Source organism: Rhinatrema bivittatum, chromosome 6 (genome assembly GCF_901001135.1).
Source record: "Rhinatrema bivittatum chromosome 6, aRhiBiv1.1, whole genome shotgun sequence".
In the NCBI taxonomy this organism is placed as follows: Eukaryota; Metazoa; Chordata; class Amphibia; order Gymnophiona; family Rhinatrematidae; genus Rhinatrema; species Rhinatrema bivittatum.
The window spans coordinates 110,785,729-110,799,574 of NC_042620.1; the positions used below are offsets into that span (position 1 = coordinate 110,785,729).

A 13,846-nucleotide genomic window follows, 5' to 3' on the forward strand; every position below is an offset into this window, starting at 1 on the left:
AACATTGTTTATTTTATGTCAACCAGAGTTATCCCTTAAATGATGAGTGAACGTCACAGTTTTAGCCGGGTTTCTGAGTTTAAAATTAATTTTGAAAAGTCCAAAATCCTGAATATATCTATCCCTCCTGCAGATAGGGAAAAACTGTCTTTCAAGGTGTTGAGCATTGGGAACGCCTGGGGCTCTCTTGGTTCAGGCGTTTAGCCACTGTAAAAATGAACATATTACCATATTTTCTTTTTGTTCCAGACGTTGCAAATTCCAATCCCTAGTAAGCATTTGAAAAAAATGGAAGAAACATCCGTTTTCTTTTATTTGGAAGTGACGTCCTCCGTGGGTAACCAGGAGAGTCCTGTTTCAGCCTAAGGAGCAGGGGGGGTTAGGGGCATCCAGTTTAATTTGGTCCTATGCATCCGCCCAATTGCGAGCAGTGGTCGATTGGCATAGTCGAAATGATCAGAAGTAGTGGTGATCATTGGACAAAGTATGATGGGCGAAATGCCAATAGCGGCACTAACTTGGCAACCTCAAAGGACATGGCGCCCTATAAAAATGTTGCCTAATTAGTACATCCACTCCTCTGAGAGTTTGGTCACATTGGAAAATTGCCCTGATAGGTAATAGAGCTTTTTTTTATAGTACCTCTATATATCATAATCTGGATTTTACTCCGGGTTTAGAGGACTCTCATTTCCGCACATGGGTAGTGGAAGGTGTGCTTTCTTTTGGACAAATTTGGGGGGGACGGACGGACGGACATAGTATTTTGTCTTGGGAAACTGCTAAATCCCAGTTTCTCCTAACAGAACAAACTTTTCTGCAATATATGCAAATCACACCATTTTTTACTTGCACCACTGGTCTAAATTATATAGTTTAATATAGAGCTCGCCATCAAATCGGCTCATTTATTAGCCTGGGAAAGGGATATTAATCCTGTTGAGGAAGGGGATTGGGATGTAATTTTTCTCTGTACTGCTAGAAGTTCCATTTCAGTGGTTATCTTGGAAAACTCTTATAAGCTATTATATTGATTATCTTTGACTCCAGAGCGCCTGCACTACATGTATCCTCAGAATGATGGGAATTGTTAGAGACTGTGTGTGTGTGTGTGTGGTGGGGGGGGGGGGGGTTTGGGGTCCTTATACCATATTTGGTGGAGCTGCCCATCTATTTTGGCTTTTGGGCAATTGATTTTTGATTTTGTGGAACGGCTGACTGGGAAACATTTGGTGCCGAGTGTGAAACCATTTTATTAAATTTTCCCTTTTCAGAGGGTAATAGTATATAGCAATGGTTGATACATCAAGTATGTATTGCAGCGAGAGGGGAAATTACTTTAAAATAGAAATTATCCACAATGCTGTCTTTATTGGAAGTGACACAATGTTTGTATCGAGTGGTTTTTTTGTGGGTTTTTTTTGTTTTTTTTAGTAAAATTACTACTATTCGGACACATACAATGTCCAAATTTGAGAAGGTTTGGGCCCCTTATGTAAGCTGGAAATCTTCTCATTAGGTTTATCCTGGGAGGCTATTAGATGGGCCGCTCATCTTGAGGCTTGGATTAGTCTCCACTGCACTGTTTTGTTTTATTACTCTTTTCTGTCCAGATGGCCTAGGGTAGGCTAAGTAAGGTTAACTCTCTAGATCTGTCAATATAAGATTGGTAAAGATGTGCATGCCCTGAAAGTGTTCTTTCTGTATGCTTCATAGTAGTGGGGAGGGGAGGGGGGGTTGGAGGGTTGAGCTTGAAATTTTGAAAGATGATGTTGACTCTATGGTTGACTTATTGTATATGCTGTTTTCTTTCAATAAAATTCTTAATTACAAAAAAACAAAAAAAAGAAATTGGAGGGCTGATGCAACCTCCAAAGCTATATTGCCCTTAAACTGCTTGTTTTTGTTTGGCAGCGAGTTGGAGAAACTGGCCAGTAAGTGGGACGAATCTCCGGTTCCTCATTTGCCGGAAGATAAGAAGCAGGCTCAGCACTCCTTTAACTTGAATGGTCATGCTAGAGGATCCAAGCGTTTTCGGCCATATAGAGGAGCGACGTTTCACAGGACTCGACCCTTCAGTAGGTCTCAGTCTTTTCATCCCTGACAACCCAGAAGAGGCTCGGGTAGTGGAACCTCCAAAATCTCCCAATGAAGGTTTCCTGACCCACCCCCAGGAACAGGAGATAGGGGTACTCCTCTCTCTCTTTTAGCAGAGGTGGGTCAAAATCACATCGGATCAGTGGGTCCTAGAGGTGATACGAGAAGGATATGCAATGGAGCTTCGCAGTGTTTCTCGGGTCATGTTCATGGAGTCTCCCTGCCACTCCCCGCAGAAGAAGCAGGCAATGAAGAGTACATTGTCAAGGCTTCTCAGTCTGAGGGCTAAAGGTCCCAGTGCCCATAATCTCAAGAAAATGCGGGGCGATATTCCATTAATTTTGTTGTGCCAAAGGAGGAGGGCTCTTTTCGTTCCATCTTGGACCTCAAGGTCGTCAACCGTCATCTGAGCGTGAAGCAGTTTCACATGGAGACATTACTCTCAGTGATAATTGACAAGCAGTCGGGGGAATTTCTGACCTCTCTGGATCTGTCCAAGGCATATCATTACATTCCCATCCAACAAGAACATCAACGCTTCCTGTGGCTCGCAGTTTTAGGAAACCACTTTCAGTTTTGGGCGCTGCCCTTTGGCCACCGCTCCCAGAATCTTTTCCAAGGTAATGGTGGTAGTTGTGGCAGAGTTGAGAAAGGATGGAATCCTAGTACACCCGAATTTGAACGACTATCTGATTCGTGCCAAGTCGCTGGTAGAGAACCGCTTGGTGACTTGCAAGGTGATTTCCCTGTTGCGGAAGCTCAGCTGGGCGGTGAACCTAGCCAAGAGCAGCCTTCAGCATTCTCAGTCACTGGAACATCTAAGGGTTCGGTTCAACATGAGGCAGGACAAGGTGTTTCTGCTGGAAGCTTGAATTCAGAAGTTGCTAATTCAACTCTGTTGTTGAACACTCTGTGACCCTGGAATTGGTTCTGAACACTCTGGCGACCCTGGAATTGGTTCTGTGGGTGAAGGTACATATGCGTCCTCTTCAGCACTCCCTGCTGTCTCGGTGGAATCCATAGTCTCAGGACTAATTGATTCGGCTCCACCTGCCGACGGAAGTCTCCTCCCAACTGCAGTGGTGGCACCAAGAACCAACAAGGGTCACAGGAAATAGATGAACTTCTGAGATAGGTGCATCTCTAGATGATCTTAGCCTCGCGCATTGAGGGCAAATACAAAGTAAGAGCAGACTGTGTCAGCAGGGAGAGTCTGGACCCGGGAGAGTGGGCATTGTTATGTGAGACGTTTCAGCTGATTAAGGATCACTAGGGTCTCCCATTCCTAGACCTGTTCATGACTGCGCAATGTGAAATTTCTGCAATTCTTCAGCCGCAGAAGAGATCCAAAGTCATTGGGGATCGATGCTCTAGTGCAGGAGTGGCCGGAAGACAAGTTGCTGTATGCCTTTCCTCCATGACCCATGTTGGGCAGATTGATTTGAAGATTCGAACGCCACAGGGGGATGGTGCTCTTGGTCTCTCCATATTGGCCCAGGAGTCCATGGTGTGCAGATATGCGGAGGCTCCTGGTGGATTCGACTCTTTGAATTTCAACGCATAGGAACCTGTTGCAGCAGGAACCTGGTCTTCACGAAGATCCAACTCTATTTTGTCTTATGGTATGGCCCTTGAAAGGGCTAGCTTGTTGAAATGTGGATACTCTACAGCAGTGATTTCCACCTTGCTAAGAGCTAGCAAGTTCTCTTCCTTGGCCTATGTGTGGGTTTGGAGAGTGTTTGAGGCCTGGTGCGATGATTGAGGTACTCTTCCTTCCTTGGTCAAGATTCCGTTCATTTTGGAATTTTTGTAGGATGGCTTAAATAAAGGCTTGGCTCTCAATTCCTTAATGGTACAAGTAGCAGCTCTTGCCTGTTTCAGGGGTCAGATAGATGGTGGATCCTTGTTGGCTCATCCTTTTTTGACCCGTTTTCTGAAAGGAGGGAAACATCTTCGTCATCCTTTGCGGTTTCCGGTGCCCCTGTGGAGTCTTAATTTGGTTTTGGATTTTTTGGCAGGCTCTATATTTAGACCGCGGTTGCTGACCTTGAAAATGGTGTTCCTTCGCGTAGGGTTTCCAACCTACAGGCCTTATCTTGCTGGAAGCCATTTCTCCAGGTGACTCCAGGGGTGGTAGAGCTGTGTCCCTCCCTTGGCTGCCGAATGATTGTATTATAGTCCTCCTGTGTGCCTACATGTTACAGGGATTACTGGTAAATGTTACTCCAGTCCCCTAGAGTGGTGTTATTACATTCTTGTCTGAGCTCAATGTTTTCTGTTGGCTGAGCATTGAAATGGTTATCTGTTTTTAATCAAGTCTTTTGCTAGTCTGTCCTCAGTTGCTTTTGAAGAAAATACTGGCAGGCTGTTGACACTGCCAGTAGATACCATGACATCAGTTTGCTCCATTTCCATCTGCTGGGAGAGGTACACAACCCACTTGTTCTGGATTCATCTGACTGTTCTAAAGAAAAGGAAATTATCAGGCAAGTAGTAATTTCTCATTAGGATCTATATTCTATGATTTGCTCAGCAGGTATATAGGTGCTTTGGTGGTCTTCAAGAAAATAGTCCATTAAAATATTTTTATATGAAACTGAAAAATGTTGAGAGATATTATAAATGTGCTTAATTGTTTTTGTATCATTTCAGCACCCAATATACTGCGTAAATGTGGTTGGTACACAAAATGCTCATAATCTGATCAGCATCTCTACTGATGGAAAGATATGTTCGTGGAGTCTGGACATGCTTTCCCAGCCACAGGTAAGGAAAGGAAATTCACAGCTATAAATTATAGAAATGTTGTCCTTCTTTATCATTTCATAATAATTTTCTTCAATTAGTATTCAGTTTTACAATATATAAAACTAATGGTAAGCGATTTTGATATGAGTACATTGGAAAGAAGTCCTTGATAAATATTGGCAAATTCATTTTCTAAAGACGAACTGAATCTCGAGCCTCTCAGATGGGGCAATGGGGATATGGGAATTATCATTGCTTAGTACCGATTTGGCCTTTTTCAAGTATTCTAGGAAATATTCTGAAATTCTTCTGGGCATGTGCAGTAGTTCCTGTATTTCCACAGTCTGCCTTTGTTTGTTTTTTGTTTTTTTTACCCCAGCACGGCAATATAGACCTTTTTTTTCTCTGCTAACTTGCCTTTCTGGCTTTATTTGACTTTTCATTATTCTTATTAGTGTGCCTCACAAAATCTCTTTTCTGCCCCTGCTGGTTCCCTAGGCAAGATTTTTTGTCACTTTTTGTCAGGCCTCCCAGTTATGTTTTTTTCATCTGTCTTCTGAGTGAAAATTGCTTCTTTTGTTTGCAGCTTGTCAATTTTTCACTGCATATCCTAGAAGGCGGTCAGCAGTTTCAAGTTTTCTCCCATTGCAGGCTGATAATGTCCTTTATGGAACATCACCAGTCCTACTACTTGTGTTTTTTGGAAGGACCATGACTCAGACCTTTGTGACAGCTGCCCAAGGATATCACCAAAGGCAATCAGAATTCACAAGATGAGACAACAGTGTTATCTTGAACTAAAGACCAGGCCCAAAGAACCAGCCCTAAAGATGAAGCCGGAGCAGGTGGCATGGAAATACAGGAAGCATCATCAGCCTCTTTGGTACCAAAACCTAAAGAGAGATCTCTTTCCCAGCACATGTGAGCCTTGGACTTTAAATGATGAGCACAGAACTGAGGCATCACAACACCAAGGATCGATCAAAGGATCCACAGTATTGGCGCTGATCCCCTTTGACGCATGATCTGGGAGACTGCGTTTTGACCCCAAAGCAGCTGTGTCTAGAAGTTAATTGCTTCCCATTCAGGACAATAACTGCAGTGGTCTTCCAGCTTCAGGCTTTCAACACTCAGAGCATTGAGCAGTTTGCCTATTGTCTCCCCTCAGTGCCAACACAGGATTTTCAACACCAAACAAGAGACTTGTTTAGTGTTGAGTGGACAGAATTGGAGCCTGATGAGCTTTGACAGAGAAATTTCATCAGCCTCTCAGCAATGGTTAACTCTCAGCACTGAGAAGCAATCAGTCCATGGGCTAGTGCTGATTGAGATATCTTCTCCTGCTACTTTTTTTTTTTTTTTTTTTTTTAAAGCATGGCTGAGCAGTTTTGGGGTTCCACCTACAAATCAGGATATACTCCTGGATCCACCACCACTCAGATGTATCACCTACCACACTTCAGACTCCCTCCACCACCATCTAAGAAACAACTTCCATATTCTGGAGATACAGAAGTCGAGAGTCAAGGAAGCAGTTTTTTCTCAAAGTAAATGCTTTCCAGGCTTAACTTGGCCCAGGCAGTAATAGAGCTGATTTAAAACTCAATACTGCTGCCCATTCAGAACCAGGGATTATAGCCAGGTCTCCTTTTCTTCGTCTGGAAAATCTCCCTGTGGGAAGGAGGTTGAGGTTTTATACAAATCGCTGGCTGATTATAACTTCCCAACAGCTGAGTTCTTCAGATAAGGTGGCTACAAATTTTGCTTTGTGAACCCTGCCCAAATCATGCCCCCCTCCCCCGCCACCTGGTTCCCCAAAGAACAGTATTACTTAAAAATTAACAGGACCTCCTCAGGTTGGAAATTTCCTTCCTCTTACATGCCAAAGCAGTCAACCTTTCGTACTACAGGAAAGGAGAAGAGGATTTTACTCCAGTACATCCTAGTTCCAAAGAAAATTGGAGGATACTGTCCTATCCTAAACCTAGGAGCCTTAAACAAAGTCTTATAATAGAGGTTACTCTAGGCACTATTAATGTTCCTGCTAAACAAAGGAGACTGACTCTGTTCTCTGAATTTGAAAGAAGCGTATACTTACCTAGAGATACTTCCTGTGAGACGGATGAATTTCAGATTTGTTGTCGGGAAACACCACTTTCAGTACCATGTGCTGCCTTTTAGCCTACTATGAGCTCCATGTGTCTTTGCAAAATGTTTAGCTGTCATTGCAGATTTCCTACACAAACTAAGGATAATTAGGTAATCAAGGGCACATCTCAGGAAAAGGCGGTCATATCCTTGCAGAACACCATCTAGATGTTAGAGTTGCTAGTGTTTGGCATCAACTATCTCAAATCCAGTTTAAGCATGGTAATATAATTGGAATTCACAGAGTCTTTGCTAGATATGACTTGAATAATGACATTCCTACATGCTAGCAGAGGCCCAGATATATTAACTGCAGTACAGAAAACCATGCAGAGACAGATGACGACAGCCTGATCCATGCCTGATCCATGCTGAATATGTTGAGCCTTATGGCCTCCGTAATCCATGCCATAACCATGATATGTGAGACAAGCCCGATAGATGTTAAAGTCCCAATGAATTCAAGCAACTTAAGAACATCAGCAACTCATCTGTATATTGGAGAAGCTCAGAAATTCTGCCTCTTTGGGGCTCTCACATTCCAGCCCGACCAAGGGTATATCCTTTCAAATTCAAACTCATTTAATTGTCCTGATCACAAATACTTTCAGCCTGATTTAGGGAGCTTATTTAACTGGGCTCCATGCCCTGTGATCGTGATTCCTCCAAAAGAAAAGATTGCACATATCTCTCCTGGATTTAAGGGCAGTAAGCTCTAAGGGAGCAATATTAAATAACCTGTTTTCTCTGCAATGTATGTAGGCACTTTCAGCCCTCGTAAGTTGAAGCCATGTACATTGTTTCCATTTCAAAAATAGTAGCTACAAAGTATACTTACTAAGAAAGGACACATACTTTGCACGTGTTATTTTTTTCTATGTGGCCGAGCAGGGGCAAAATTGCATATGTACATTTGAAAATTGAATATTGGTATGCCGTTTTACTCCCTCATTTCAAACATGCTCAGGGTAATTCTCTTAAACCTGGCTAAAAGCACACACACTATGGAAGCTTGTGAGTATTTTTAGCTGGGCAGAGGAGTGAAATTTTCTGATAATTTACATTGGGAAATCACTCTGAAAATTGCCCTCCATGGGTTTTCAGAAATCAAATGGCCAATCAAAATGTTCTACTTCAAATCAACAAGTCAAGTTCATTGTACCAAAACAAGCAGGGAGGACCTGGATCTTTTTCCCTTGCATCAGGAAACAGGCTGGGCCATTGAATTGTCAATATTGGGATGACTGTGAAAGCCACTTGGCTATCAGGCATGGAGAACAGTCTGACTAGCAAGCTGTTAATGGATTTCATGAATGGTCCTGGAGTCAAGGTATACAAACAGCATTTTCTTTCAGTGGGGAACTCCTGAGGTAGATCTGTTCACAAAATTCTCAGAATAGGAAGGTGCCAGCTTTTTGCTCCGGAAGGAAATTAGAAAACAAATTAGTATCAGATGTCTTCTCCCAGGATTTGGGGAATGGAACATCCTGTTGACATATCTAGTGGCAAAAACCTTAACAAAACTCCCAAGAAACCAGGAAACTATGGTTCTCATGGCCTTCTCTTGATTGAGATAGATAGATAAATCCTGAAATGAAGGAAGGACTGGGAACAAAATTTTATCAGGAACCAATCAAGTTGGCTATTTTTCCAACCCTGATTAAACAGGACCAGGGAATGTATTTTTTCACCCTCTCACAGTATGGATATTTAAAGGGAAGTAATATACTCCTATCTCTCCAGTCCAGTTTCTAAAGTACTTCATGCTTTTGTAAAGTAATCCGCTAGGTCTTATGATTGCAAGTGGAGGATGTTTCACTTAGTGCACAATCAAGCTATGGAATCTATTACCAGAGGGATGTGGTCAAGGTGTTTAGCATAGCAGGTTTAAAAGAGGTTTCTGGAGGAAAAGTCAATAACACATTATTAGCCATGCAAACTAAAGAAAGTTATTGCTATCCCTGGGCATGAGTAACAGGACATAGATCTACTGTATGGAATCTGCCAGGTACTTGTGACCTGGATTGACCACTGTTCGAAACAGGATACCGGACTTCATGGACCTTGGTCTGACCCAACATGGCAATTCTTATGTTCTTCTGTAAGTTTGCTATCTGGTGTGAAGGCAAGTCCTTAGATACTTTTTCCTGGCACACAGAAACTGCCTGAATACCTTCTACATATCTCAGAGCCTGGACTCAAAACCAACTCTGCTAGGCTACATCTTTCTGCAATTGTTGCTTTCCATCATCATGTAAAAGAAGGCCTATCTCCTTACAACTTTTAGTTCTCAAGGCTTATTTCATTTTGAAGCCTCCCATCACGCTAACTGCAATGTCTTGGAACCTCAGTGTAGTTTTAACTCCGTTGAAGAAAGCCCCCTTTGGCTCTTGTTGACTCGGGTACCTGTCATGGAAGTTGACCCTTCAGAAAGCAGTGTCACTGAGCTCCAGGCTCTAGTATCTTATCTATCTTACCCATCATCATAGGGTGGTGCTATGCATGCATTCTAGGTTCTGTCTAAGATTGTAACAGATTTCCATCTTAATCTGTCCACTTTCCTTGCAACACTTTTCCCAAGGCTAAATTTCAATAAAGATGAACAAGCTTTATACACTTAAGATTACAAATGAGCCATAGCTACCTATTTAGAGTGAATTAAGCCCATAAGAAGGTCCACCTCACTTTCCATTTCTTTTTTCTTCAACAAACTGATATTGCTTTGTCTAAGAACTTTATCCAGTTGAATAGAAAATTGCCCAAACTGGTTTGACTTTGGAGGTGTATGTCAAGGCCCATAATATTAGGGCCATGTTTGTTTGGGTAGCCCATTTAAGGCCGACCTTTATAGAAAAGATGTGCAAGGTTGTGATGTGAATGTGATTTCACATGTTCACATCCTATTGTTACTTAGATACAGATTCCTGTTGCAACAGCAGGTTTGGGCAGACCATTCTCCAATGTCTCTTTAATGGTTAAGAACATAAGAAATTGCCTTGCTGGGTCAGACCAAGGGTCCAACAAGCCCAGCATCCTGTTTCCAACAGAGGCCAAAACCAGGCCACAAGAACCTGGCAAGAACCAAAACACTAAGTAGATCCCATGCTACTGATGCTGGTAATAGCAATGGCTATTTTCTAAGTCAACTTAATTAATAGCAGTTAATGGACTTCTCCTCCAATGACTTATACAAACCTTTTTTAAACCCAGCTACACTAACTGCACTAACCACATCCTCTGGCAACAAATTCCATTGCTTAATTGAATATTGAGTGAAAAATATTTTTCTCTGGTTAAAGCCCAGCTTCATCTCCACTAGTGCCCATTTTCAATATTTAGGGTTGTTTTATTAAAACAAATTAGTTCTAGCCCACCCAAAACAGTTATTACCCTGTTTATTCTTGTTTCTCCCTTTTGTTTTATTGACGTCAATCCTTAGCTAGGGAGCCCATCTGTGTGACTCATGATTTCCTGTCTTCAGGTAACCCATGCTACAGATAAGCAATTTTGCTTTTGCTGCAATGCTTTAATGTTCCTCCATAAAATAGAAATATGGGTAAGCCACAGAATTAGCTCCTCTTTGTTTCTCAGAAACTTTCTAATGTACCAAAATTATGAATTGAGGTGTCTCAGTGCTCCAGTGACTATGCTACTGAGCAGGGGAGCTGGGTTTGATTCCTAGTTGATTGGAGAGGGGGAGAAAGTTTATGATGAGCATGCTGCAGGGGTGCACTGCTCAGAGAGAGAGACTATGAAGTGCTGTGCTACTTGCAACTCTTGATGGCAGTATAAAAATCCCATTAAAGGATAAGGTTCATAATGTGTTATTTTATGTTTGGGGAGGGGATAATGAGTAAAGCAATGAAGAAATAAACAATTGAAAGTGTTGTGTTTCCAATGGTCGACATGTAAATTATTTAATTGGTTACCACTATGTTTGAGGTGTGGCTGTCTAGCTTGGTATCAGTCTTGTGGTACAAGGGAACCAAACTGTCCTCCCCTGTATAATTGGACTATCTGGAATCTGAGCATTTTAAGGTGAATTTTGAAAGCCTGGCATGCACTAAAATTGGGAGATGCTTGCACAAGAAGGGCTCATACGCACTCACCGAATTTTAGAAGCTTCCCAGACATGCACACATCTTCTGCGGCATTCACATCTTACTTGATTTCAAAAGAGGGCGTGATCTGGCAAGGCATGGGTGTTTCAGGGCGTGGCCTAGATGTGCACATAAATACTTAGGCACTCCAGTCCACTGCTGAGTAACTTTACTTCTGCTGTGGAGAAGGTGTAACTTAAAATAAAAAAGGAAAGAAAGAAATAAGCCATTTCTGGTGAGTTTAAAGGGTCTAGAGGGAGTGCAGGCTTTCAAACCAGTGGGGTTGGAGGACCTAGCTCTTAACTGGGCAAACTGGTGAAACTGGCAATGGCGTGAACATGTGCCATTATAAAATACCCTGCCTTAGGCAGCAGAATTGTGATTTGTGTGCCCAGGCGCATGCCCACTTAAAATTGGGTACACGTGTATGCGGCCAGGCTATTTTGTAATGTGCATGCAAGTTATAAAATGGCCATATATCTGGGTGTGTGCCAAAGTGCACCTGCACACCAGTTTGAAAGTTACTAACTTTGTGCATTCAGGGCCCAAGAGAGGCCTGGTAGCTCCATGAATTCGACAACACTCTTTAACCAAGGATTAGTGTTGTAGGATTCAGCTGATTACCTTGGATTACCCTACATCACCAGTAAAAATGGGAGTGAGAATCCAGGGAATAAAAAACAAGTACAAAACTGAATTGCATAATTATCTTTTGGTTTGCTGCCTGTGTTTTTCATTTTCTGCAAAACATGAAAACAAATCCCATTGCATCAGCAAGACAGCTGCTGTGAGCACAGTATTTGACCTAAAGGAATGGTTTGCAGACCAGTTAGTACTAAGAAAGCCTGCAGGAGATACAGTAAAGTAAAAGGAGCACGTTTGAAAAATATGTTCTCTGCATTTTTCTCTACAGGATAGTATGGAGTTGGTTCATAAGCAATCCAAAGCAGTAGCTGTCACCTGCATGTCCTTCCCGGTTGGAGATGTCAACAACTTTGTTGTTGGAAGTGAAGAGGGCTCTGTGTACACAGCATGTCGCCATGGCAGGTAGCATAGAAACTCAAATCTGTTGACAGTTTTTCTCCAACAATATATGGCAAAACTGTATTGCAAGAACTTTGTGTGATCCAAATTAAATGGAATCTGTAAATGGAATCTGTCATTTTGAAGAAAATAATATAGCTTAGTGCATTTTATTCCAGTACTGCTACTTAAAGCAAAATTCAGGTTCCTTTGTCTAGAAATACTGAAATGACAAATATAAACAAGAAGCTAAACCTTACCTCCTTCCCCCTTGCTGATTTTTGTAATATTTTAGTAGAATAGGAGCAAAACAACTAAAATGTCTTATTGAGCCTTGTAATAGTCATTGCACATTAAACTAAATTATATCAAATTTCCTACATTTCCATCCCTTTAACTTTTTTGGAAAAATATGGTATGTATCCAACATCACATCATAGTAGTTGGTTTTAAACAAATCATTGTTATCTCTTCTCTCTAAAGATCTTCTCACCTGGACACCATGGGAGTAATTTTCAAAAGGATTTACATGCTTAAAACTGGGTTTTATGTGCAGAAATGCACTTTATTTAGCATGTAGCTAGGCTTTTGGAAATTGCTACGATATATGCAACTTTTACACACATACGTTATTTTGAAAATTACTTGCCTTGGGTGCATATAATATACTATAATATATTTATGGAATGTTTGTGTATATTTATCTGTATATTTATCTGTATATATAAAATACACAGCTTCCATAGCATGCAGATTTTATCTCATGCATATTCTTTATGGATATCCTAAAAACCTGATTGGATTGGGTCCTCCAGGACAGGTTTGGGAACTTCTGCTCTAAATCATTCTCAGCTATTTCTCCCAATCAGCATCACTCATTTCCGTTTGCTGACTGGGTCCTTTTTAGTTCTTTGCCCTATTTAGTTTTCTGCTGGGACTACATTTCCCAGCAGCCTTGTGGGTGCTTTCTGTTCTGTCTGACTTTCCAATCCCCTAGCCAACTTTTATTCATTTTTTCTTTCCCCATTGAAACAGTGTTTTGTATGGACCTCCCTTCAGAGCTCTCTCTGCCCACTAAAATTTCCAACTGTTTTGTCTCGCCAGGCTGCTTCAGTGTGTGTGTGAGTAAAGACCCAGCTCCATCACATTATATACATATTCAGTGGCTTACAAAAGTAATTAATTCCCTAAAATGTCAGCAGATTTGTGTGGATTACAAATGACACACAGATTGTTCGAGACAATATATATTGTAATCAAGTATGCTCTTAAAGTACATTTTCAAAGTCACCATTGATTATTTCTCTGCATTTTTGTAAAGTAAAATTAAAAACTTGCATAAATATTCAACCTTTTGACTGGTACTTGGTAGAACCTCGTTTTGCTGCAATAACCGCTTTAAGTCTGTTGGGGTAATGACACTAGCGCGTCCCTAGCGCCTCTTTTCGGACAGGAGCGGCGGCTGTCAGTGGGTTTGACAGCCGACGCTCAATTTTGCCGGCGTCTGTTCTCGAGCACGCTGACAGCCACACTGACAGCCACACTGCTATTCTGTGCACTTCCCCGGCACCGGCAGAAATTAACGCCTACCTTTGGGTAAGCGCTAATTTCTTAAAGTAAAATGTGCGGCTTGGCTGCACATTTTACTTACTGAATTGCGCGGGAATACCTAATAGGGCCATCAACATGCATTTGCATGTTGCGGGCGCTATTAGGTTCGGGGGGGGGGG

At 41.8% G+C, this 13,846-nt stretch overlaps 1 protein-coding gene across 7 annotated transcripts in view; it reads left to right on the forward strand.

Annotated features, from left to right (window-relative positions):
• Positions 1–13,846, forward strand: part of DYNC1I2 (dynein cytoplasmic 1 intermediate chain 2) — a 173,628-nt gene that overhangs the window by 130,240 nt on the left and 29,542 nt on the right. For all 7 annotated transcript variants that reach the window (XM_029605776.1, XM_029605780.1, XM_029605782.1 and 4 more), the window contains 2 exons: positions 4,750–4,863; positions 12,007–12,140. In XM_029605776.1, coding sequence (XP_029461636.1) covers positions 4,750–4,863; positions 12,007–12,140 — 248 coding nt within the window. The remainder of the gene's footprint in view (positions 1–4,749; positions 4,864–12,006; positions 12,141–13,846) is intronic.